At 44.6% G+C, this 27,137-nt stretch overlaps 1 protein-coding gene across 3 annotated transcripts in view; it reads left to right on the forward strand.

The window, feature by feature from the left end:
- The first annotated feature begins 3,952 nt into the window (after positions 1-3,952).
- LOC107374437 (zinc finger protein 37) overlaps positions 3,953-27,137 on the forward strand; it is a 40,615-nt gene continuing 17,430 nt past the window's right edge. Inside the window, exons 1-7 of one of the 3 annotated variants that reach the window (XM_070548420.1) lie at positions 3,954-6,179; positions 6,303-6,353; positions 6,431-6,584; positions 10,514-10,644; positions 15,249-15,493; positions 18,110-18,213; positions 23,218-23,348. In XM_070548420.1, coding sequence (XP_070404521.1) covers positions 5,948-6,179; positions 6,303-6,353; positions 6,431-6,584; positions 10,514-10,644; positions 15,249-15,493; positions 18,110-18,213; positions 23,218-23,348 — 1,048 coding nt within the window. In that variant the 5' untranslated portion in view covers positions 3,954-5,947. Of the gene's footprint in view, positions 6,180-6,290; positions 6,354-6,430; positions 6,585-10,513; positions 10,645-15,248; positions 15,494-18,109; positions 18,214-23,217; positions 23,349-27,137 lie in introns of all 3 variants that reach the window. The other 2 variants (XM_054733972.2, XM_070548421.1) reach the window with 2 other exon arrangements.

Raw genomic sequence — 27,137 nt, forward strand, 5'->3', positions numbered from 1 at the left:
CTCTCTCTCAACCAGGCCCTCCAGCAGGGTTTCATCCGACCCTCCTCTTCCCCGGGTGCGGCAGGCTTCTTCTTTGTGAAGAAAAAGGAAGGTGACCTTCGTCCCTGTATTGATTACTGGGGTCTAAACAAGATCACTATCAGGGACCGCCATCCCCTGCCACTCCTCACGACTGCTCTGGACTCCATCTCCCAGGCACGTATCTTCACAAAACTGGACCTCCGGAGTGCCTACAATCTGGTCTGCATCAAAGCTGGGGATGAGTGGAAGACCGCATTCATCACACCCACCGGTCATTGGGAGTACCAGGTCATGCACTTCGGGTTGTGCAATAGCCCCGCCATATTTCAACGCCTCATTAATGATGTCCTCCGCGATATGCTGGGCCGGTGGGTGTTTGCCTACCTGGATGACATCCTGGCGGGTTGTCTCTATGTCTCTACATCCTGTCGCAGTGAGGCGCTCTCCTGGGCCCACTCGTCACGCCTGTCTGGCCACGCGGGGTTCTCTCGAACTCTGAAGTTGCTCCAACGAGCACTCGGGTGGCCATGCATGGCAAGGGATGTTAAGGAATACACTAGCATCTGTGACATCTGCGCCTGCTCCAAGACACCCAGCCAGGCCTCTGTTGGTTACCTCAGACCTCTTCCGGTGCCCAGCCGTCCCTGGTCCCACATGGGCCTGGATTTCGTCACAGGACTCCCCTCCGGTCAACAACCTCAACACTGTCCTCACGGTCACGGACCGGTTTTTTAAAGCTGTCCACTTCATCGCTCTTCCGGGTCTCCCTTCGGCCCGACGCACGGCGGAACTGTTCCTGGAGAACGTGGTGCGCCTCCACGGCTTCCCTGTCGATGTGGTCTCCGACCGGGGTCCCCAGTTTACGGCCCGATTCTGGAAAGCTTTTTGCCACCTATGGGAGCATCGGTCAGCCTATCCTCAGGCTATCACCCGCAGACCAATGGTCAGACGGAGTGGGTTAACCAACAGCTGGGTCGGTACCTCCGGTGCTTTGTCTCGGCCCAACCCTCGCTATGGCCTAAATACCTCCTCTGGGCAGATTTGTCCCACAATCTTCACACCTCCTCATCCACTCATATGTTCCCTTTCGAGGTCTGCTATGGCTACCAGCCCCCAGTCTTCGCCCACCAGGAGCCCGAAGTTGCTGTACCTGCCGCGCAATCCCTAGTGAGGCGCTGCAAGAATGCCTGGATCAAAGCACGAGCTTCCATCACCCGAGCTAAGGCCAGTTACGCTCGCCAACATCTCCGCCGACACCGTCCTGGTCCCTCCTATGTCCCTGGGGATAAGGTCTGGGTGTCCACCGCGGACCTCCGCTTCTGTGCCGGATCCAAGAAGCTCACTCCCTGGTTCCTCGGGCCTTACACTATACATAAGGTCATCAACCCCGTCTCGTACTGGCTGCGGTTGCCGGCGAGTCTCCGCATTCATCCCACCTTCCACACCTCCCTGCTCAAGCCCTATGTGGAATCCTCCCTGCTTCTGCCTCCGGCGCCTCCGCCTGCCCGCTTCTTCGATGGTGAGCCCATCTACACCGTCCAATGCGTCCTGGACGCCCATCGCAGAGGTCGGGATGGCAATACCTCGTGGACTGGGCGGACTACTGCCCCGAGGAACGCTCCTGAGAACCGGCCCGCTCCATCCTGGACCATACCCTACCCTTATCTCTGACTTCTGGGACCGCCGAGGCCGCCATGGGACTTCAGGAGCCGTCCCTGGACCGGGGGGGGGGGGGGGTGTCCTGTCAGAACCCAAGTCCCCAAACCAGCCTCTCCCAACTAGCCCATTTCCACCATGGACCACAACTCCCAGCATGCCCCTTGCGGGGATTCCCTCCACGTCACACCTACGTCACTAACCGCGACTATATATGGAAGTCGCCTCCCCAGCTCACCACTCAGTCATCGTTTCTTCAGATCCATGATCAGAGTTTCCAATCAACCGATCCATCTTGCGAACTATCTGCTCACAGTAAGTGTTCTTACTTCTGGAAAACCCAGCATTTCCGTGTCACTTCATTGACGCTCGAACGCTCTGGGATTCCTAGATTAAATCGTGAGCCGGCGTTTCACTGACGCTATCACTTCCGCGTCTGTGAAACCACGCTCTCTACAAGCTCAACTCCCGTATCCAGCTGACCAGTCTGACAATTTTCATGAAACACAATCCAATTATTCAACCACTGAACTTGATGGGAGCCCCATTGATCATAAGTCAATTAGCAGATGATACTACACTATTTTTAAAGAACACGTCACAGGTTCCCCTCGCACTAAATGAAATTTCACTATTTTCAAAGGCCTCTGGTTTGTACCTGAATATCAGAAAAGGTGAATTACTAAATATTCATGATTGTGAACCCAGTATCTCTCTTAACATAGCTATTAAATTTGAAATTAAATACTTGGGTATTATAATCTCAAAGAATACAAATAATAGAGAAAATCTAAATTTGGAGCATATTACCCAGAAATCTAAAATGATCCCAATCAGCTGCTTACAAAGAGACCTCTCCATCTTTGGACGTGTCTTACTTACCAAAACAGAAGGTATCTCTCGACTGATTTATCCATCACAATGCTTATATGTTCCAATAGACTAATCAATAATATAAATCAAATTAACTTTAATTACATTTGGAGAAACAAGCAACATTATATTAGGACGAATGATGTAGTGAAATCAATTGAAGAAGGAGGTTTGAATGCGATTGATTTTGAAGCAATGGATGGTTCCATCAAACTCAAATGGTTGCAGTCTTTCATAAGTAACTCACACAGTATTTGGTATTATTTCCCTAAAATAATTTTCGAGAAGCTTGGTGGCATTGAATTTCTCTTAAAGTGTGACTTTGAAATTTCCAAATTACCCATTAAATTATCTAATTTTCATAAACAGGTTCTTCAGTACTGGAAAATTATTTACAAGCATAATTTTTTTTCACATACAAATTCAATTTGGAACAACAGATTTATATTGATAAAAAGAAAATAAATTTTTTATAAGGATTGGATGGATCATGGAATTTGGACAGTTTTACACCTGTTAGACAATGATGGCAACGCATTATGGTATAATAAATTCATAGATAATTATGGCGTATCATGTACTCAAAGTAAATTCATTAAAGTTGTGAAAGCCATTCCCCCTGCAATGATTCAGATGGCTAAACCCAGTTTAACCTGTTCTTCCTCTATAATTCGTAAACCGTCCTTAATTATTGATGATCGTCAATTTAAAAGAAAGTCATGCAATAATACATTTTTAAGGACAACCAAACAACTTTTTCCTTCTCAATTAAAAAGAAAATATTTGTTTAAAGATTATAATTTTAGGTTCTTGATTAAATATCTCTCTTTTCCAATTCCACCAAAAGCAAAAGAAAATCACTTTAAAATTTTAAATGCCATATACCCGTCCATGGACCATCTTCATAAGAAATTCAATATAGATACGAACACATGCACTTTTTGCAACACTGATATTGAGACTACAGATTATCTTTTTTATTCATGTGACAGTTCCAGATTCTTTTGGAATGATTTTCAGTACTGGTTAACCTCTAAAAATATTGACTGCCCTTCTCTAACCTTTCAAGTAATTAGATTTGGCCTACAAACAGAAAGTAAGAAAATAGAATTTGGGATTAACAACTTATTTATAGTTGCAAAATTTTTCATTCATAAATGTCGCTTCTCAAAAATTACTCCGATTTTTGATTACTTTAAAAATGAAGTCCTTCTATTGAAGGCTTAATTAGATAAGTGTAAATTAAATAAAGCTCACATCTTACTTGAATTTTTGCTGCTGCTTTTCAACTGATGTAGCTAGACCAGTGGTTCCCAAATTTATTTAGCCGCGCACCCCCTTCTATGTCCCGACCATGTCGACGCACCCCCCCCCACCCCCACCCCACCCCCAGCCCCCACATCAGGGCATGGCTATTAATATATATATACATCAGACGTCTAGCTAAACAGACAAGGTTACAAAAATATGATCGACCTTTTTCCCCATCACTTTAATGTTTTTAAATAGTAATTAATAAACATTCGATACCATTATAATTTCCTTTGATTTAATTTTAAATAAATATTTAGAGTGCCCAGGTAGCACATAAACAATGCAATTTTCTTAAAGTAGGAACGTTTAACCTGTGCGGCCAGAGCGCTCTCCTTCCTTCTGCTCTGCGTAAACCTGAACTGATCACCTACTTGTGCGTAATCAAATGTCTATAGGGGACAAGATAGAAAAGATATTTTGCCTCAGACCGACTTATTGCTGTTTTATGGTGTGGCTGAATCTGCGATCCGCTGCCACGCGGACTGGAATAACAAATGCTGCAGTAACGTAGTCAGGTTCGGAGTCACTGGCTGGAGCGGACCCGACTTTAATACGGCATCCCAAAATAGAAGCTAATATCTTAATTTGACCTTGAATGAAAAATGTTATAAAATCTCTTAAAAGTTTTTTTATCACAGAGGAGGCAGCGCTCATTTCTGTCTTCAGTCTGACGGCGCGCCAGAGTTTGCGCAGCGTGCGCACTTATTGAATCTGTGTGTGTGTGTGTGTGTGTGTGTGTGTGTGTGTGTGTGTGTGTGTGTGTGTGTGTGTGCATGCGCGGCACAGCTCCATGAAGCTTGGTTTATGCTTGACGCATTCACTTTCCGCTTGGTGATGCGGCTCGCGGATGGAACGCGCTTCACAACTTGCAGCGTTTAAGTCACCGCGTCTCGTTATTGGCGCTATTTAAACCAATGCTGCAAAATGACTTCTGCCCAGCCCAGATGTGCTCACTTGTGCACCCGTGAGCCGTGGTTCCGCTGGAACGCGTCTGACCTCTGACAGACGCACTCTGAACTTCAGATCTTCAGCGCGCTGTTAATAGCCTGAATGGGAATCATTTCTTGATTTATTTAGTTACATCCACAATGTTCTGTGTGTGAGGTTTACAATGTCAGAACACCTGCACGAGACGTTATTTACAATCTGCCAGAATGACTCACCTTCAGATTTCTCCAACATCGTTAAAAATGATCAAATACGGAACATATCGGCGTGCGCAGGCCAGAGCGCTGAAGCTCGGCGCATTGTTATTATGAAGCTAGGGCACATGCGGAGGACACACACAAGCAAAAATATACCTGTTTTCAATTACATTTATTGGGCCCACTTACTTTTTCTTAGGCCCACCCACAAATGAGTTTCTGGCTACGCTAATGGTGACATCTGACAGACTTCTCTGAGCTCCGCAGCCATTACACTTTTCACCTTGCGCACCCCCTAGCGGCAGCTCGCGCACCCCCGGGGGTGCGCGCACCACACTTTGGGAATCCCTGAGCTAGACTGTATGTGCAAACTTCTGTTTTTGCTTTGTTTTCTTTGTTTTCTTTACTTTATATGGAAGGTCATTTAATGTACTTGTATGCTAGCCTAGTGAACTAGACCAAATTCTTGCTTTGCAAAGTATGCATATATAGTCTGGCTTGTCAGGCTACTTGTATGCTGCTTTATGTTATTTCTGACCTATACTGTTCTTTTCTGTTGGTCTTTGTTTGATGGCTGCTTTGTTCTTAACCACCTGTACTTATTCATATCTTGTTGATTTGTAAGATATGCGCTGTATTTGTGAATTTGTTCAATTAAAAAAAAAAACTACCGACCAATGAACGGCTCCCATGAAAGAGCCATAAATCCCATCACTAGCCAATAGTAGGAGAGCTCTTCCAGCCAATCAGAGGCGAGAAAGGCGGGACCTTCCTTGAACATCCTACGATTCCAAATGACGTGGTCAGCGCCAAAGTTCCAAAGCCCGTGTAAGCCACGCCCATTGTCCACTTTCTGATTGCACCTCAACCCGGAAGTAGACCTCCGACCAGCGTGTAGAAGTTGTTTCTTTGCTCCAGAGTGCTGAACAGGAGAATAAATGATGTTTTACTGCAGCAGCGGCGGCTCGGAGCCGCTCAGCGGGTCTAAAACTGATATTGTGAGAGGAATCATCACCGAGAAGCTGACCACAGCCGCCCAGGAGATCTTCGCGGTGGTGGAGAGGATCGTAACCGACTACGAGGCGGAGGCTTCAGGCCTCAGGCAGCAGGTGGACCGCCAGAGGAGGCAGCTGGAGCTCCTGCAGCCTCGGGTCAAACTCCTCAGAGAAGGTCAGTGGGAGGCTGGAGGTGGTGCTGAGAGACTTCTGAAGATTTATTACTGACACGTGGAGGTAAACGTTTCATCTGACGTGTTGTTTTATTGTGTCTGAAAACACAAAGAGCTGGTCCCAGATCAGCGCAGCCATGAGGTGGTGGCTGCTGGTGAGGAAGAGGAGCAGCCAGGTATGTGTCAGCAGCTACAGCTAACTTCTAAATGAACCAATCAGAGATCAGAGACTAACTGGCTGTTTGGTGGCCAGATGAGGAGGAAGCAGAGAGCCAGGACCTGCTGCCATGGACCAGTGAGGTGGAGGATGGTGGTGATGATGATGAAGGTGGTGATGATGATGCCCCAGCAAACCTCGGACCATTCCAAGATAATCTGAAAGACCCAGATTATATAATCCCATCAAGGTAACAGAACGACCAGAGGAGCCACCACTCAGCTGCTGCTGCTCTCTGATAAACGAAGCTGAAGTTGGTTTCAGTTTCTGGAAAGAGCAATTCCAACCAAATGTCCACTCCACAAGCGTCTTTGAACCGCTCCTAGAGAGCTTCTACAGCTAGACACGTCTAACCTGGACTAGATTATTCTAGACTATCGGAGTCTCTAAAACATAGTCTGTTATCTGTGACAACTCTTTTTCATTTATACAACTTAAGGAGAGATTTTAGCATGATTTTCACATCCGAACACATTTGAACAAAAGCCCTCATTACAACACATTCGTAGAAGTTGTACTAAATTCCATCCTACGTTGGAGTAAACGGCCAAAATCGTGATTTATGAAACATGCGGTGACCACATGCGTGCTCGGGATGCACCGAAATGAAAATTCTTGGCCGGAAACCAAAACAAAATAATCGTGTCAATAATTAGGACCGTGGCATTTATGGCTATGGGTGCTAACCTCACTAAAATTCCGGAGGACTGTAAAATTAACCCTTTAAGCACCAAAGTCGTACTATTGCGTTTAACGAGCCACAGCTGCAAATATAATCTTGACGGCCTGTTTCATAACTGTTGTTTCGGTTATTTAGGGTTTTCTGCCTCACAGAACCACCTTATTTGTAGCCCCCTTGAGCCTACGCCTGAAAAATGGGGCCCACTTCCAGTCTGGCATTTTACATGGAGACTATAGATGGTTGTAAAAGGAGGCGTAGCGCCAAGACAGTTTATAAATAAATAACTAAATATTATATTTAGACTAACTCAGGAGGTATCACCATTGTTCCATCCTCTTCAAATAGGAAATCTTGAATTTAGAATTTTTTTAAAATTTACACTAATGTTCAGCTACTTTTTAAACGGCGCTACGTGATTTTACATCCTGACAAAAAAGCCACGAGCCTCCAGATCCACCTCTAGAGGGGACACAGCCTTCCAAAGCCTACAGTGGCTTTTGGTACTTTGTCAATGCGAGACGTTTTAAAGTGTTCTACTCTTAAATCATTCTCATGCTCAACTAAAAATGTCTCCTAGAAAAACTTGAGTGTACACATGGTTGTTAATTCAGTGAAGAGTGTGCGTGTGAGTGCTGGACATCGGTATTAAGTTTAGATCAATGATACGCGCTTATGCTAACACTGTTTGGTTTTGTGATTGTAGCGGCAACCTGCCCAGGGACTGCAGGTGGAAATTAGCATCTTTGCTAAAACCTGGAACAATACATCTCTCCTTTACAATTAATGTACAAATACTGTTTTAAAATGAACTTATTAGTTGAAATGAGTCCCTATTCTGTACGATTTGTCTCTGAACATGGTGCTGGAACGAGTCAACAGTGAACCAACATCCTGACGGCTGGGAAATTTGTCCTTTTGTTGCAATACCACTCCTGAACACCAGAGGTCACCAGTGTTCACCAGTGTCCGTGTTCCATATTCTACCTTTAACCATACAGTTCAGATTGGGCCAGACAGGAAGTCAAACATTAAAGCAACGTAAAAACATCCAGAAACTTTCAAAATAAATCAGATTTCCAGTTGCTTAACTAGTGATGAAAGAAGGCGTGGTCAACAGCCAGAAAATAAACCAGAGCTGTCTTTCTCCTTGCTTTTTTCTTTTTCTTCTGCTAAGCACGCCCCCTGCTTCGGCAGAGCTCCGTGCAGTAGGAAACTGAGCGCCGACCAGAACTAACCAATAGCGTTAGACTACCGCATAGATGCTTCAAATTTAAGGAATACCTCGGCTGATGCAGAGTTGGTGAACTTTTCACGGACAAGAAGGCCTCTAAATTATAAATATATGAAAACACAACATGACATGAGAATAATACTCGTAAGACAACGTGTTTTAGCTGTTTGTCGGCTACAGAAGCACATTTATAAACAGAAACGTGAAGTCGCCATCTTAAAAAAACAAAGGAACAGAGTTTTTGTATGATACGCTTGTCAGCCACTAGATGGTGCCATCGGATAAGAGAAATACTCCGGAAAGAAGCTTTAAGCCCCGCCTACACATCCAAAAAAGCTACTCTGCAGTAGGGATGCACCGATCGGGTTTTTTGCTGCCGATCACCGATACCGATCACGTGGATTGTTCAGACATTTTCTACAACATTATAATGAGTGCTACAAACTACATAATCTGGGAATAAAGGAAATGTAACCTAATCTAAAATGGTCTGTATTAGGGTTGTCACGGTGTGAAAATTTAACCTCACGGTTATTGTGAACAAAATTACCACGGTTTTCGGTACTATCGCGGTATTTTTTTTAAACGTGCTACATTTTCACACGATTAAATAAACCCTGTATGTCAGGAAATATTGTCTTCAGTTTGTGTCTAAATTTTGCCTAAAATGTGTTATTTTGTAATTATGTTGTTTATTTGTATACATTTTTCCCCTTTAGTCTTTAAAATACCAATATTTGCCCATAACTTCTTATTTTTTGTCTGTTTGATGTCATCATTTTAAAAATATTAGATCAGATGATACTCAGTACTCAAGTAGCCTTCTAATCAGATACTTTTTTACCCTTACTTGAGTAATAAACCCTATATCAGGAAAGTATCGTCCTCGGTTTGTGTCCTTCCAGTGAGCTTTGCAGATGTGGGAAAATGTCATCAGGCAGTAATCATTGTTAAATTCATAATTATTCTCGGAGAGAGACCAACTCTTATCTGCCCCTGGGAGCCCCGTAATGCATAGCGTCATTTCAACATGGCGGTGTCCGCGACACGGTTTATATGCAGGTAGCGGCGCTGCGGCTGCTTTATATAGCGACTCGTTCCATTCTCCCTCAACCCAAATCCTCGGATCACGCATTTTAGCTAAAACGCTAACGTTAGCTTGCCTTGCGTTGACTGTAGAGTTGTGGGTGATGGTCACGCAGATGTGTCATGAGATTTGAAGCGTTGCTGCCTTTCACAGACACTTTTTCTGCACGTGCTGCAAACAGGATAGCCGTCTTCTATCAACTCCCTCGGCATTCTTCAAATATCCAAAAAATGCCCGTAGTTCCCACTTTGTCTTCTTTGAGGGATAATAAAATGTCCTGAGCGCTGCCGTCTCCTCCTTTGGCCATTATTTCAGCTTTAGCTTCAAGAAAGTTTTGGTTGTAAACAACAAAGTGCGCATGTGCCGCCGGCAACTTCAGCAGATGATACGGTGGCTGGTAAGGGTCACCGCGCCTACACCGCAGCCACGGTAAACCCACCAAGATAATATTTATTTTTAAAAACAAGACGGTTATTATTATTGTCAACTTTTTTTTTTTACCGGGGTTTACCACTACACTGGTTACCATGACAGCCCTACCTGATCGGTCTGCTTTGATCTATTTTGAAAACTCCGATCAAAACCGATGGGGGCGCTATCGGCCGATTACGATCAAATGCCGATCCATCGGTGCATCCCTACTCTGCAGCAGGATCTGTATCCACGTTCACACTTGGAGCTCATCTTCCAGTCTGAGTTACGGGCTCTGAATTCGCTGGGATTAAACCTGTAAATCTGATCCTGATCCAGGTGTTCTAGCTGCTTTAGATCAATGTCCAAGCTCTATGTTCTATCTGAAGGTAAGAGCAGCAGCTGTGTGTGTGTGTGTGTGTGTGTGTGTGTGTGTGTGTGTGTGTGTGTGTGTGTGTGTGTGTGTGTGTGTGTGTGTGTGTGTGTGTGTGTGTGTGTGTGTGTGTGTGTGTGTGTGTGTGTGTGTGTGTGTGTGTGTGTGTGTGTGTGCGTGTGTGTGTGTGTCAGAGGAGTCAGAATTTACAGCTGGACGCAGCCTGAGACCCAGAACTAGTGTCTTTTCTGAGACCGAAGGATGTCCGAACATGTTCACCGTACTGAAGAGAACGTTTGAGACATCCACCAATCAGATCTGCTTCCATTCTGCAGGTCAGATACTTCTGTTGGTAATTTTGTCAGGAAGGGACCCTGCAGGCCTCGGCTCAGTGGCACACACGACGGACTAGATCTCCGAGTCCGGCTACTGGAGGACCCTGACACCAAAGGGTTGTCTAATGAAGGTGAGTCTCAGGTGGAGGGATGAATGGATGAATTGGGTTTGTAGGTCAGTGGTTCCCAAAGTGAGGGGCACGGTGCAAATAGTTCATTTATTCATTAATAAAGCCCCTCACACAATTATATAGGACACCCAAGGTGCTGGACAAATGCACAAGATAAGACTTTATTGGGTTAGGGTGTAGTTAAGTTTACACACTGGTTAATATGATTTCTGGTGATAAATTAAATTAGGAGATCTGGTCACTTAATGAACTGGCTCTTTTGAGAGAACTGGTCACTAAATGAACTGGCTCTTTCGAGAGAACTGGTCACTAAATGAACTGGCTCTTTTGAGAGAACTGGTCACTAAATGAACTGGCTCTTTTGAGAGAACTGGTCACTAAATGAACTGGCTCTTTTGAGAGAACTGGTCACTAAATGAACTGGCTCTTTGAGAGAACTGGTCACTAAATGAACTGGCTCTTTTGAGAGAACTGGTCACTAAATGAACTGGCTCTTTTGAGAGAACTGGTCACTAAATGAACTGGCTCTTTTGAGAGAACTGCTCACTAAATGAACTGGCTCTTTGAGAGAACTGGTCACTAAATGAACTGGCTCTTTTGAGAGAACTGGTCACTAAATGAACTGGCTCTTTCGAGAGAACTGGTCAGTAAATGAACTGGCTCTTTCGAGAGAACTGGTCAGTAAATTAACCGGCTCTTTTCAGAGAACTGGTCACTAAATGAACTGGCTCTTTGAGAGAACTGGTCACTAAACGAACTGGCTCTTTGAGAGAACTGGTCATTAGATGAACCGGCTCTTTTCGAGAGAACTGGTCACTAAATGAACCGGCTCTTTCAAGAGAACCGGTCATCAAATGAACCGGCTCTTTAAATAGAACTGGTCACTAAACAAACCGGCTCTTTGAGAGAACTGGTCACTAAACGAACTGGCTCTTTGAGAGAACTGGTCATTAGATGAACCGGCTCTTTTTGAGAGAACTGGTCACTAAATGAACCGGCTCTTTCAAGAGAACCGGTCATCAAATGAACCAGCTCTTTTAATAGAACTGGTCACTAAACAAACCGGCTCTTTGAGAGAACTGGTCACTAAACGAACTGGCTCTTTCAAGAGAACCGGTCATCAAATGAACCGGCTCTTTTAATAGAACTGGTCACTAAACAAACCGGCTCTTTGAGAGAACTGGTCACTTAATGAACCAACTATTTTCAGAGAACTGGTCATTAAATGAAAAGGCTCTTTCGAGATGTAGCGTTATGGATTTATGCTCTTTTATGAAAGAGGAACCATGCTACGTATTAATTCGGAATATTAATTTTAATAAATCAATAACCAAATTTTATATTGTTCAGAAGACTCAAAGGTTGTTTCAATCGATAAACTGACGATAATATCTGAGTGTCTGTGTTTCAGTTCAATGAGGAAACCAGTTTCACAATTAAAAGTTTTAATTCTTCAAATTAAACTAATGATTTTGAAATTGACAAACAGGAAATACAATCAACATTGGTAACTTTGTGGGACAATCTTTTTAACAGTTGATATGCTGTTCTGGCTCAAATAGACCTTCTAGTGAATTTATGAAGATTGAGAATGTTGTGAGTTGTGAGATTGATATGAGGTGAGATGGATGCGTGTGTGCATCTGATTTTGCTTCAGGAAGAAACAGGTGTCTGAGTGAAAAGTGATGGTTTGAATAAACTTAGGTTTTTAGTTGGAAAAGATGCATCAAAACGCTAAACACCGTGTTCTGTCTCACCGAATTCTTGTGGACCCTCTTTCGGATCCGGGCCGTGGAGGATGTTGGTTCATCCAGATGACACCGGCGGCTGACAGGAGACGAGGTGTCGAACTGAACCGGTCCAGAGTTGCCCTCGGTACACGTGGATGGTAAAGCGTTTTGTCGACGCGCTTTCTTAAGTTAATTCACTCAGAAATCAAAAGACTCGGTAATGAGTCTGCGTTAGAAGTTGCGATTCAGCTATTCTGCCTGGCGTGGCAGAAACAGCGTGAGAGAAGGGGGGGGGGATTGAGCCCATGGGCTCCGTTCCCCGTTAGCGGTTGTTCACAAGTCCTTCCTCTCTCGTTGCCCAACACGAACTGAATCAAAAGACTGAAACTTACCAAAAACCTTTCTCTTCTCAAAGCAAAACATGTGCGTCATCAAATGTGTCTGGAGTTTACTGTGGGAAGGTGTGTGTGGGTGTGTGTGAATGTTTGTGCTTGAGTGTGTGTGAAGGTCAGTACCAAACATTCTCAACATTATTTAAGAATGGATTCATTAATCCATTATAATTACCCCAAAGCATAATAGTCATTCATTTGATTAAACACATTTATAATGAGCAAAATGATAATGGTTACTTTAACATTAAAATCAAGAAAAAGAAGTTTAAACTTTATGTTTTGACTTGGTCTGGGTACAACTCATGGAAACACATCTTCTGGTACCGCAGGTGGCTGATGTTATGGTTTCCTCCCAGACTCGCTGGCGTTCAGGTCTTAATCTGTGGGTGAAAGTTCTCAGCGACCCAGCTATGACCCAGCTGCGTCCAACACCACCATTGTGACAGAAAACCCATATTTCCTCACGTTACAGAGAGAACTAGTCTGTAAATGAACCGGCACTTTCAAGAGAACCGGTCACCAAATGAACCGGCTCTTTTAATAGAACTGGTCACTAAACAAACCGGCTCTTTGAGAGAACTGGTCACTAAACGAACTGGCTCTTTGAGAGAACTGGTCATTAGATGAACCGGCTCTTTTCGAGAGAACTGGTCACTAAATGAACCGGCTTTTTCAAGAGAACCGGTCATCAAATGAACCGGCTCTTTTAATAGAACTGGTCACTAAACAAACCGGCTCTTTGAGAGAACTGGTCACTAAATGAACCGGCTCAAACGGCTCCTCACATTTTTTGTTTCATAAAGGGGCATTATGGAAGTCTGACAGCCAAAACATGTATAGAAATAATAAATGTCTTCTTCATACATTCTCCTGCAATGCCCTGGTCCTGTAGAATGAGCCCTGGCAATTTTACTGTGATTGCCTGTTTTTCTGTAAAGTCACAGAAAAAGAGAGATGCTCGGGTCGAGCAGGCTGCTTCATGCGCGTTCACGCTCAGGCATCGCCCGTAGCATTTGCTATCCGTAGCTTTAGCAGCAGAGAGAGAGGCAGTGCCACTTTGTCGCTGTTCCTAACGCCTAGTGACAAAGCTAGCTACATTTCTGACGACCCTTAGCTACTTTCTGTAGAACTTTCTTCTAGATATTTCCTGCAAATTAGCAACAAAATAGCCATTTTCACTCTGAACCGTTCTTTGGTTTAACGTTGTTTCAGCTGTCATCAAGGATATAAAAGTTACAGATACATAGAACATCACTGGCACCTTAGCTCACCTTGTAAGATGTCTGACTCTCGTGCAGAAGACCTGGGTTTGATTCTTGACGTGAACATAGTTCATTTAGAGTTTCTTTTTTTACATTAATGATATATTTTTTACAGTAAGATGCCCAAATTTTTATTTGAGACTCGCCGAACGGCATTGGATTCACAGATAAAAAAGATGTGGGTTCAACTTTCATTTTGGAACAATTTTTCAAGCAAGGGAAGGGAATGATCTGAGCATGCAGGAGGACTGACCCATCATAAACCTTTGTCGGCTGTGCTGAAGAGAAAGCTACAGAACCACATTATTTAATTAATTAGCTGCTCGTTCTCCTGTCCTCTGTCCTCTGGGCCACACACACACACACACACACACACACACACACACACACACACACACACACACACACACACACACACACACACACACACACAAGGGACTGTCTCAGCTGTTATTTTCATTAAGGAGTGTGCACGTACAGCATGCGCGCCTCGTGCACGAGCCTACTATTGAAGCTGCCGTTACGCTTTTGGCCTGAGGGGGCAATCACGAGCATAAAAATTCAAAAGTCCTTAAAGTCCCTTTAACAGAGCCGGAGTTCCCATCACTAATGCTGGCACATTTAAAGGTCTTGGTCCCAGTATTTACATAAGAGGAGTGAGAAAAAGCATTAGAATAAACAAAAACACCGTAAACACTGCTGGCACCTGAAAGTAAAATATTTGCAAGTAGGTAATTGTAAATAAAGTTTACGGTGCATTCAGAGTGGTGATCACTTGGGCAAAGTAACTGTTCTTGTTGGATGGAATGAAAAAAAACTTCGGAACGACTAAATTTATGAAATTAATAAATTCTACATACTAAATGAAATAGTTAATTTATTCATTAGTTCATATATATAATCCACATCCCAATACAAACCTTAAGATGACTATATAATGTATAATAGTATACAATGGCTGAAATAATTTTCATGGTTTGATCCTAACACTTTAAAGAGAAGCTGCTACAAGAAGAAATGAGAATAAAACAAAACATTTTTGAGCAGCAATTTATTAAAAACGATACTTAGACTCAGACTAAAGATGGCACAGGCCTTTTGGTACATTAGACGACCCAAGCTTACTTTCATCAACCAGATAAATGTGGTTTTGGAAGTCTAGACCTCATTTATCACAAACCTTTCCTTTTAAGCAGGATTCATATCTTCTGTTCCAGTGTTTAAGAAAACTCCAGTCCAGGACCTGAAGTGTCCCCGTGGTCTACAGGAGTCGGACTTCCTGCACCTCCTGAGGTCCTCCTTCCCTCAGCTGGCTGACGGAGAACCTTTTGACCTCTTCAAAAGTGACTGCAGCAGGAAGCTGCTTCCTCTGAGAGTGAACGCTCTGACTCCAGAGGAGATCCTCAAGGCATTTAATTGGTCTGGAAGATGTAGAAGATTGCCCCTCTACATAAGACTGAAGGTTAGACGGAATTTGAACAGTTTGTTTTACTGTTGGATAGATTCATGCTGCATGTAGCAGCTGGTCCATCTCACGTCGTGATAGCAGATGTCGTTTGTGGATGTTGGAGCAGTAAGCTACTAGTGGCTCTGCCGTTAGTGTTGAGTGTGGGTTACCCACTCTTCCCAAGCATCAAACGAGTGGACACTCACTAGCCACTTTATTGGGTACAACTGTCCAACTGCTCATTAACACAAGTCACTAATCAGCCAATCGTGTAGTGGCAGCTGAATCCATTTAGGCATGTAGACATGGTCAAGACGATCCGCTGCCGTTCAAACCGAGCTTCAGAACAGGGAAGAACGGCGGTTTAAGTGACTTTGAAAGTGGCATGGTTGTTGGTGTCAGAGTAACTGCTCATCTTCTGGGATTGCCGCACATAACCATCTTTAGGGTGTGCAGAGAATGGTCAGACAAAGGTAAAATATCCAGGGAGCGACAGTTCTGTGGGTGAAAATGCCTTGTTGATGCCAGAGGTCAGAGGAGAAAGGCCAGACTGGTTCGAGCTGATAGAAAGGCAACAGTAACTCAGATAACCACTCCTTACAACCAAGGTATGCAGAAGTGCGTCTCTGAACATACAACCCGTTGAACCTTGAAGCAGATGGGCTACAGCAGCAGAAGACCACACCAGGTGCCACTCCTGTCAGCTACGAACAGGAAACTGAGGCTACAGTTCACACAGGCTCACCAAAATAGGACAAAAGAAGGTTGGAAAAAGGTTGCCTGGCCTGATAAGTCTCGATTTCTGCTGCGACAATCAGATGGTAGGTTTGGTGTCAACAACATGAAATCATGGATCCATCCTGCCTTGTATCAACGGTTCAGGCTGGTGGTGGCGGTGTAATGGTGTGGGACATTTTCTTGGAACACTTTGGGCCCCTTAGTACTACCTGATCATTGTTGCAACGCCACAGCCTACCTGAGTATTGTTGCTGACCATGTCCATGCCTTTACGACCACCATGCACCCATCTTCTGATGGATACTTCCAGCAGGATAATGCTCCATGTCATAAAGCTGGAATCATCAGACTGGTTTCTAGAAGATGACAATGATTTCACTGTACTCAGATGGCCTCCACAGTCACCAGATCTCAGTCCAATAGAGGACCTTTGGGATGTGGTGGAACGGGAGATTCCCATCATGGATGTGCAGCCGACACATCTGCAGCAACTGTGTGATGCCGTCATGTTAATGTGGACCAGAATCTCTGAGGAATGTTTCCAGTACCTTGTTGACTCTTTGCTATGAAGGATTAAGGTAGTTCTGAAGGTGAAATGGGGTCTGACCCGGTACTAACACGGTGTACCCAGGTGCCCCTGCTTTAAGGTTGGTTTATGCTTGACGCGTCCGCGAGGTCCGCATGGCTCCGCGCGGAAAAGTTTTGTCATTTTAACAACCACGCCCCTCCACCGCGCCTCCGCATGGCCCAAAATTTCCGCACCGCGCACCTAGGAAATTTTCTAACCACGCGGATGGTCGGACTTGGAAAAACATGGCGGACTGGCAAGAACTAGTATGGCAGAGGTTGGTAAATACAGACATTTGTATGATTCAGCTCTCAGAGATCACCGTGATCAACATGTTGTTAATAATTCTTGGAGAGAAATAGCTCGCACTGTCGGAAAAGACGAGGACGCTGTTAAAAATGCTGAAATGCCATGTTGTAAACAGTAATTTTTACTTCTACTATGGTGTAGTGTTGGATGCATGCCGTCGAGCTCCATGCTGCCCCCTACAGTTTGGGAGAATATTGGCTCACCGCAGAGACGAGCCGCATGAACCATAAACGCTGCAAGTTGTGAAGCGCGTTCCATCGGCGAGCCGCATCACCAAGCGGAAAGTGAATGCGTCAAGCTATACCAAGCTTTGGTCACAAAGTGAATAGCTGTTTTGCACCAGTGGTGCTTCTGTGCTGCATGAAGGGTCAGTACTGAAGAAGGAATGAAAAATAAATGGCCCACGCTTTTTCGGAGTCAGTGGACTCTAAAGGACTTTACACTACAATGTTTCACTCATGCAATCACACTGATGGTGATGAGCTACAGTGTAGCCACAGCTGCCCTGGGACACTGACAGAGTGAGTGTTGTATCTATTATGACAGACCTACAGACTGACCTTACACCAAAGCCCAAATGGGAAGATTAAATCGGATGCGGGAGGGAAATGATCTAAATTACAGTCGGATTGAATGACGTAAACCTACCAAGCTCATTGAAACATTAACGATACTGGTTCTTATCTACAGACCAGAGCTGGACTATAAAATATGTATCCAGCCATTTGATTTGATAGTTTATGGAGATTTAATTTTAAGAAAATCCAGATTTTTTCCCCCACTCTCTGGGCTGCAGGTCTGTCATAACACATGCAACCCACTAAAACACTCCGAAAGGGCTGATAAAAATGGGTGATTTTCAAACTTTATTCTGATATTTGTATTTATTTATTTATTTATTTATTTTTTAAGAAAGAAATGGGGAAAAAATAAAATCAATACAATCGAACTTGGTACGAAATATTTTATTTGTAAGCTCTACTCCAGACACAGATTAAGTCTACTTTTCTTTCCAGAACGGAAAGGAAAAAGAAAATGGTAATGAAGATGAACTTCGTGGTTTTCCAAGAGTCGCCCACCCGATGATCTCTGCGAACGACCAAACGGACCTTCATACCAGGTAAATGAAACACGGCAGGAACCATCCAACAGAAACCGCTCATTATAAAGTGAGGAGGAAACTCCGGCTGCCACAAATGCAGTTAACTCAGAAGTTAAAAAAATGCAGCCCCCACCCCCACCCATCCACTAGGGTCTGGCTCCAGAAAGAAGCAAGTACTCATTAGGCATGTTTCCATTAGCAGAACTCCAGGGTAGTTCCTGGGATGGGGAACTTGACCAGGAGATGGGATGTCCCAGTCCTTTCAGCTGTTGTGTCTTTGGCCCGTTCAGAACTTTGCACAGACGTCAGCAGATCACCACCGCTTTGGCAGTGAGTGATGTCACTCATCAGCCCTAAAAAGTCCCCAAAGCAACATTAATAATATTAAAAGCATTTATTTTATAGAAGTATGTCATAATTTAATCCATTCAGAGGACAAGAGCAGCTCGGAGTTCTGTGAGACAAGCCTGGAGGAATTCCACCTAGTTTTCCGGTGTCAGGATTTTAACTCATTCGCTGCCGGCCGTTTCCTGATCGGTAAAGCCCTTCGCTGCCAGCGTTTCTCACCGTTTTTACTGTTTTTTTAAGAGTCACAAAACGTTGCGCGCTAGGATGATGTCGACGGCAAAACAACCAAACCAAAGCGGAGACTAAACTCTTACATCAGGAAGAATCCGCGTGTTCAAACCGTTATCCATTCTTTCATAATCCGTTGTCGAATTGTGATCGGCAGAAGCTTTTCCAATTCGCGCCTCACTTCTTTTACAGCAGTGGCCCACAACGATCTCCTAACGCATGGATGTTCTGCTTCCTGATCATGTGACGTGTGACGTATGCGGATGAAGATCGTCTTTCGAGCTGAGATGTTCACACGGAGCGGGGGCTCGTCCGACGCCCACAGTGACTACGTTGACATGCAGCCAATATCCGGGTTATGATCGGGTTAAGGTCGGTATTCGGGTTTCTGAGTTGATCAGAATAACCCGTTTACAAGCATAAATAGAAAGAGTTACCCCTAACTTGCATAACCCGATTTAAATGCGGACGTTGGGGTAGCGTCAGGACGTATGGACTACGTCCAGACGCAATATGCGTCATTTCCGGTTCTTCTTGTTCCGGTATCCGTGAAAACAACAACATGTTTCCCAGTTCGGAAGAGATAGCGACCGCGTTTGTTTGCGCTTTAGTTTCCTCGTTACTCCAAAAGTGTGGTGCTGTGCCGCGACTCGCCATGTTGCTCCCAACTTGTTGTTTACTTCCGGTGTTCTGACGCATACAAGACGTCTCGCTACTCAAAAGACCAAGATTCCTTGCGAACAGAGCATGCACAGAACACACGCTTTGATGGGGATATCCCGGTATACGTTTACACGACCAAACATTCGGGTTAGAAAAGGGTTACCCCAGGTGTAGTGTAGTAACCGGGTTTTTGGCGGTGTTTACATGGACCTGCGGAACCAGGTTATTGTGAATATTTGGGTTTTAAAAGGGTTACTGGCTGCATGTAAACGCACTCACAGTAAAAAAAAAATGCAAATGACGACTTTTGTCGTCAATGGCGGTGAATGAGTTAAATGGATCTGTGCTTTTTTATTTTATTTTTGCTTCCATTCTGCTTCACCAGCTACTCTTCTAATTTTACCGCTGCCTATTGTTTTGACGTCTGCTGATGTCATTTTCTACTGAGTCGCAACCAATCAGTATGAGTTAACCGGAGGTTACCCTCTGCTACTCCACCAGGCCGTTCGGAGTGTTTACTCCAGAGCAGGTACTCGGAAGGTTCCTGAAAACGGCCGTTCGGATGGCCCGGTCAGGTGGGGCATGCGCATGTCGGGAGGTTCCTGTAAATCCTTAAGTTCCTGTAGTGGAAACACCTATTGACTCTCGTGTTCAGAGGACCTACTTCACAGCAGAAACACACGTTTATAGCCTGATTCAAAAACCATTTTAGGTTTAGTTGGTCTAGTTTACCATTCAGTCCAACCCCTTAAAGTTGAGTGTCAAGCAGGGAAGCGTTGGGTCCCATTGATAGTCTTTGGTATGACCCAACTGGGATTTGAACCCAGTCCCAGGGCAGACACTCTACCACTAGGCCACTGAGAAGGTAACCACAGCTCAGGACAGATAGCAAGAGTACAAAATCAAGGGAAATAAATCAGTTGTTGAACCCCCCACTCCTCTGTTTGGTCTCCTTTCTTATTACAGCCCACCACTTCCAGTCTGGATTGTAACAATCTGCAGACAGATTTCTGAGTATCTCCTCCTTTGGTATACAGATCCTCACTGAGCCAAGTACCGTGAACAAATAGTTTCTCCTTGATATTATCCAGCAAGGTCTTGTTTTTGTCAAAACAAGGGTGAGGTAATGAAAAAATAGAAATATTTCAATAAATTAACATTAAAATTATTTATATGCATAATTAAAAAAAACATGTTTTGAAATATATAAAGTGCACCAAACTTGACTCAGTCCATTCAACAATTCTAAATGGACAATTATGTAACTCATCAATTAATTATTTGAAAGGATAATTTGTCAATTAAATGCTGAAAAAAATAAACAATACATTAATGAGGCAAGAACTTTTAAACTTGAACATACCTACACCCACAAGTCTATTTTTACCTGGTTAAAACCATCTAGCTTATGTGCACTTTTTAAAACACTGCCCAGCAAACATTCGGACGTTTAATGACAGTTGAACGGTCACAACTGTAAAATAATATCACAGGAATTAGGAAAAAATAACATGACATCAACTCTATGTTCCTTGGCCGGACTCGAACCTGGATCCTCCAGAGTGAGAGTCACCCGCTCTCCCAGCTGAGCTATGCCAGCAACTGCTGAATCTCAGATTTTTTTATATAGATAGCTAGAGAGTAAAGTGCGGGGTAAACTAACCAATCAGAGGACAGGGAAGATCTGCCACAGGCCACGCCTCCAGAGTGCCAAAACTCCTCACAGCCGAGCGAGCGGAATTAGAAACCGAGCGCGCAGAGGCTGCCGCGCGCGCACGTTTTCCTCTGCCGTGTGCTCGTTGGCAACGCGCGCACGCAGGTTTGTCACGTGTGCACATCCTTGTGTGCTCACAGACACAGTTTGCTCCCTCTCAGTGCACAAATGACCTCTCGCCATGTATATTTTCGCTCGCGAGTCCCGTTCACACGCGCGCTGTGGACCCAATGCGCGTGCACGGGTTGTGGCACGCTTTAAACGCCATAGTGTGTCCCCGGCGTAACTGTCGTCGACGTTTCCTGCAGGTTAGCTAAACACTCCGCCTGCGCTCCGGACCGTTCTTCACAACATTAGGAAAGGGAATAATGTAGTGATGTGTCAGTCGCTGAAGAAACGGCTCTCAGAGCCGGCTCCTTGTTGGATTAACCAGAGTGAGTGACACACACACTGCAAGTGCGGACTCCTGAGCCACTAAAAACGGCTAAATGTGCGCGTGCGGCGTGCTAAACACACGTGCAGCTTGCCCCGATTGCTGTGAGACTGGGTGGGGGGGTGCAGCTGTGGTTGGGACAATTATTACATTAGCTGATGGACTTGTAAATAAATAGTTTATAAATAAGGTAGAAATAAGTTCCTCACTCTGATAAATAATAACTAATCTCTCTGAGAACACGGTGCTAGTGCACGCTCCTACAGCACATTGACACGACTCAATAAATGTTATGCAACATTTTGTGAACATCAATTTATTTGCTTGTATTTGTTATAAATGCCACTGTATAATTCTTGCTGTCAGTATTTGCAAGATATTGGTATTTGGGTCTGTACTGGTTGGACTTAAATGAGTTAAACCAAGGTCTATAGCCCTTGGGTCATAGACTATGAGCTATAAGTATATTGGTCTTTTTATACTGGGAATCAGGAGTTATTTTAGTGATCATCTTGTTTCTTATTTTTGTCCTGATTGTGCCCTGAGTAATTTTATGACTGAATAAAAGCAAATAAAATAAACACAAAGTGAAAAATCGTCTTAAATAATCGTGATCTCAATTTCAGTCACCATAATCGTGATTATTATTTTTGCCATAATCGAGCAGCCCTAATTAAAGCTGCTTTCCAGAGTTTTTCTCTTTCAGAAATTATGTATGAGTTGTCAGAAATCCGTAAAAGTGATTATCTTATCATGTACTGTGATGAAATGTAAGCAATATGTCTTTCTTTCTTTCTTTTTTGTTGCTAAGCACGCCCCCTGCTTCGGCAGAGCTCCGTGCAGTAGGAAACTGAGCGCCGACCAGAACTAACCAATAGCGTTAGACTACCGCATAGATGCTTCAAATTTAAGGAATACCTCGGCTGATGCAGAGTTGGTGAACTTTTCACGGACAAGAAGGCCTCTAAATTATAAATATATGAAAACACAACATGACATGAGAATAATACTTGTAAAACAACGTGTTTTAGCTGTTTGTCGGCTACAGAAGCACATTTATAAACAGAAACGTGAAGTCGCCATCTTAAAAAAAACAAAGGAACAGAGTTTTTGTATGATACGCTTGTCAGCCACTAGATGGTGCCATCGGATAAGAGAAATACTCCGGAAAGAAGATTTAAGCCCCGCCTACACATCCAAAAAGGCTACTCTGCAGCAGGATCTGTGTCCACGTTCACACTTGGAGCTCATCTTCCAGTCTGAGTTACGGGCTCTGAATTCGCTGGGATTAAACCTGTAAATCTGATCCTGATCCAGGTGTTCTAGCTGCTTTAGATCAATGTCCAAGCTCTATGTTCTATCTGAAGGTAATAGCAGCAGCTGTGTGTGTGTGTGTGTGTGTGTGTGGTTGTGTGTGTGTGTGTGTGTGTGTGTGTGGTTGTGTGTGTGTGTGTGTGTGTGTGTGTGTGCGTGTGTGTGCGTGCGTGTGTGTCAGAGGAGTCAGAATTTACAGCTGGACGCAGCCTGAGACCCAGAACTAGTGTCTTTTCTGAGACCCAAGGATGTCCGAACATGTTCACCGTACTGAAGAGAACGTTTGAGACATCCACCAATCAGATCTGCTTCCATTCTGCAGGTCAGATACTTCTGTTGGTAATTCTGTCAGGAAGGGACCCTGCAGGCCTCGGCTCAGTGGCACACACGACGGAATAGATCTCCGAGTCCGGCTACTGGAGGACCCTGACACCAAAGGGTTGTCTAATGAAGGTGAGTCTCAGGTGGAGGGATGAATGGATGTATTGGGATTGTAGGTCAGTGGTTCCCAAAGTGAGGGGCACGGTGCAAATAGTTCATTTATTCATTAATAAAGCCCCTCACACGATTATATAGGACACCCAAGGTGCTGGACAAATGCACTAAATGAACCGGCTCAAACGGCTCCTCACATTTTTTGTTGCTTAAAGGGCCATTATGGAAGTTTGACAGCCAAAACATGTATAGAAATGTAGTGTAATGGTTTATGCTCTTTTATGAAAGAGGAACCTTTCTACATATTAATTTGAGATATTGATTTTTTAATAAATCAATAACCAAATTTTATAGTTTTAAGAAGACTCAAAGGTTGTTTTCATCGATAAACTGACGATAATATCCGTGGGTTTGTGTTTCAGTTCAATGAAGAGACAAGTTTGAAAGTTAAAAGTTTTAATTCTTCAAATTAAACTAATGATTTTGAAATGACAATCATAGGAAATAACAATCAACATTGGCAACCTTGTTGGACCATATTTAACAGTTGATATTTTAAGCTTGCTCAAATAGACCTTGTGTTGGATGTGTGAAGTTTGAGAATGATGTGATATGGATGCGTGTGTGCGTCTGAATTTGCTTCAGGAAGAAACAGGTGTCTGAGTGAAAAGTGATGGTTTGAATAAACTTAGGTTTTGTTGGAAAAGATGCGTCAAACGCTATCTGTCGTGGACTGCCTCACCGACTTAGGACCCTCTTTTAGATCCGGGACCCAGGAGGGTGATACTCCAGATGGCACCTTGGCTGGCAGAGGAGACGGAGGTGTGCGGGCGACCCGGTCCAGAGTTGACCTCGGTACACGTGATGAAGCGTTTGCAGATGCGCTTTCTTAAGTTTAAATTACTCAGAAATCAAAAGACTCGGGACGAGTCTACGTTAGCGGTTGCAATTAGGCTATCCTGTCTGGCTTGGCAGGAACAGCGTGGGTGGGGGGGGGGTGGGGGGGGGAGAAAGGAGCCGGTGGGCTCCGTTCCCCCGTTAGCGGTTGTTCACACGTCCTCTCTCTCCCGTTGACCAACACGAACTGAATAACATGCACTGAAACTTACCAAAAGTCACTTCTCCTCCCAAAGCAAAACTTGTGAGTCAGAGCAAATGTGTTTTGGAGTTTACTGTGAGAGTAGACCTGTGTGAGTGAGTGTGAAGGTCACCACTAAACATCTTCAAACATTATTTAATTGAGTATTGATTCATTATAGGTCATTATGATTACCCAAAGCATAATAATCATTCATTTGATTAAAACACATTTATAATGAGCAAAATGATAATAATGATTATTTGACATTTAAAATAAAGGAAAGGAAGTTTAAGACTTTATGTTATGACTAGCTTCCATGAGAACACCATCTTCTGGCACTGCAGATGGCAGATGTTATGGTTTCTGTTGAATCTTGCAGACTTCATGTCGGCAAAGGTCTTAATCTGTAGGTTAAAGTTCTGAGCGACCCAGCTTTGACCCAGCCGGGCCAAATGAAACCTTTGGCACAGAAAACCCATATTTCCTCACGTTACAGAAATAATATATGTCTTCTTCATACATTCTCCTGCAATGCCCTGGTCCTGTAGAATGAGCCCTGGCATTTTTACTGTGATTGCCTGTTCTTCTGTAAAATCACAGAAAAAGAGAGATGCTCGGGTCGAGCAGGCTGCTTCATGCGCGTTCACGCTCAGGCATAGCCCGTAGCATTTGCTATCCGTAGCATTAGCAGCAGAGAGAGGTAGTGTTCCTAACGCCTAGTGACAAAGCTAGCTACATTTCTGAGGACCCTTAGCTACTTTCTGTAGAACTTTCTTCTAGATATTTCCTGCAAATTAGCAACAAAATAGCCATTTTCGCTCTGAACCGTTCTTTGGTTTGACGTTGTTTCAGCTGTCATCAAGGATATAAAAGTTACAGGTACTGTGTATGTTACTAGAGTGTAGCTCACCTTGTAAGACGTCTGACTCTCATGCAGAAGACCCGGGTTCGATTCTGGATGTGAACATAGTTTATTTAGAGTTTCTTTTTTACATTAATGGTAATTTTTTTACAGTAAGATGCCCAAATTTTCATGTGAGACTCGCCGAACGGCATTGAATTCACAGATAAAAGAGATGTGGGTTCAACTTTCGTTTTGGAACAATTTTTCAAGCAAGGGAAGGGAATGATCTGAGCATGCAGGAGGACTGACCCATCATAAACCTTTGTCGGCTGTGCTGAAGAGAAAGTTACAGAACCACATTATTTAATTAATTAGCTGCGTGTTCTGTCCTCTGTCCTCTGGGCCACACACACACACACACACACACAAGGTCGTTACGCTTTTGGCCTGAGGGGGCAATCGCGAGCATAAAAATTCAAAAGTCCGTGAAGTCCTTTTAACAGAGCCGGAGTTCCCATCACTAATGCTGGCACATTTAAAGGTCTTGGTCCCAGTATTTACATAAGAGGAGTGAGAAAACCGTCACCTTATCGTGGTGGAGGAGTTTGAGTGCCCTAATGATCCTAGGAGCTATGTTGTCTGGGGCACTTGGTGCCCCTGGTAGGGTCTCCCATGACAAATTGGTCTTAGGTGAAGGGTGAGACAAAGAACGGTTCGAAGGATCTTTCATGGCGGTTAAAACGAAGAGTCTGAGTACCCGGCCCGGAGGGTTACCAGGGTCCCACCCTGGAGCCAGGCCTGGGGTTGGGGCCCGTGAGCGAGCGCCTGGTGGCCGGGCTTTCGCCCATGGGGCCCGGCCGGGCCCAGCCCGAACCGGATACATGGGCTCGTCCAACTGTGGACCCACCACCCGCAGGAGGAACATGAAGGGTCCGGTGCAATGCGAATCGGGTGGCAGACCAAGGCGGGAGCCTTGGCGGTCCAATCCCCGGACAAGAAAACTAGTTTTTGGGACATGGAACGTCACCTCGCTGGCGGGGAAGGAGCCGGAGCTTGTGGCAGAGGTTGAGCGGTACCGGCTAGATATAGTCGGACTCACCTCGACACATTGCATTGGCTCTGGAACCCGAGACCTGGAGAGGGGTTGGACACTCTACTTTGCTGGAGTTGCTCCGGGTGAGAGGCGGAGGGCTGGGGTTGGCTTTTTGTTAGCCCCGAGACTCTCTGCCTGTGTGTTGGGGTTTACCCCGGGGGACAAGAGGGTAGCTTCCTTGCGCCTTCGGGTCGGGGAACGGGTCCTGACTGTTGTTTGTGCTTATGGGCCAAATATCAGTTCAGAGTACCCACCCTTTTTGGAGTCCCTGGGACGAGTGCTAGATAGTGCTCCATCAGGGGACTCCATTGTCCTGCTGGGGGACTTCAATGCTCACGTGGGCAATGACAGCTTGACCTGGAGGGGTGTGATTGGGAGGAACGGCCCACCTAATCTGAACTCAAGCGGTGTTTTGTTATTGGACTTCTGTGCAAGCCGCAGTTTGGCCATAACGAACACCATGTTCGAACATAAGGATGCCCACCGGTACACTTGGTACCAGGGCAGCCTAGGTCACAGGTCGATGATAGATTTTGTAGTCGTATCATCTGACCTGCGGCCGTATGTTTTGGACACCCGAGTGAAGAGAGGGGCGGAGCTGTCAACTGATCACCACCTGGTGGTGAGTTGGATCAGATGGCAAGGGAACATGCCGCGTAGACCTGGCAGACCCAAACGCATAGTGAGGGTCTGCTGGGAACGCCTGGCAGAAGAACCTGTCAAGACGGTCTTCAACTCCCACCTCCGGCAGAGCTTTGACCACGTCCCGAGAGCAGTGGGGGACATTGA

Source organism: Nothobranchius furzeri, chromosome 2 (genome assembly GCF_043380555.1).
Source record: "Nothobranchius furzeri strain GRZ-AD chromosome 2, NfurGRZ-RIMD1, whole genome shotgun sequence".
Classification (NCBI taxonomy): Eukaryota; Metazoa; Chordata; class Actinopteri; order Cyprinodontiformes; family Nothobranchiidae; genus Nothobranchius; species Nothobranchius furzeri.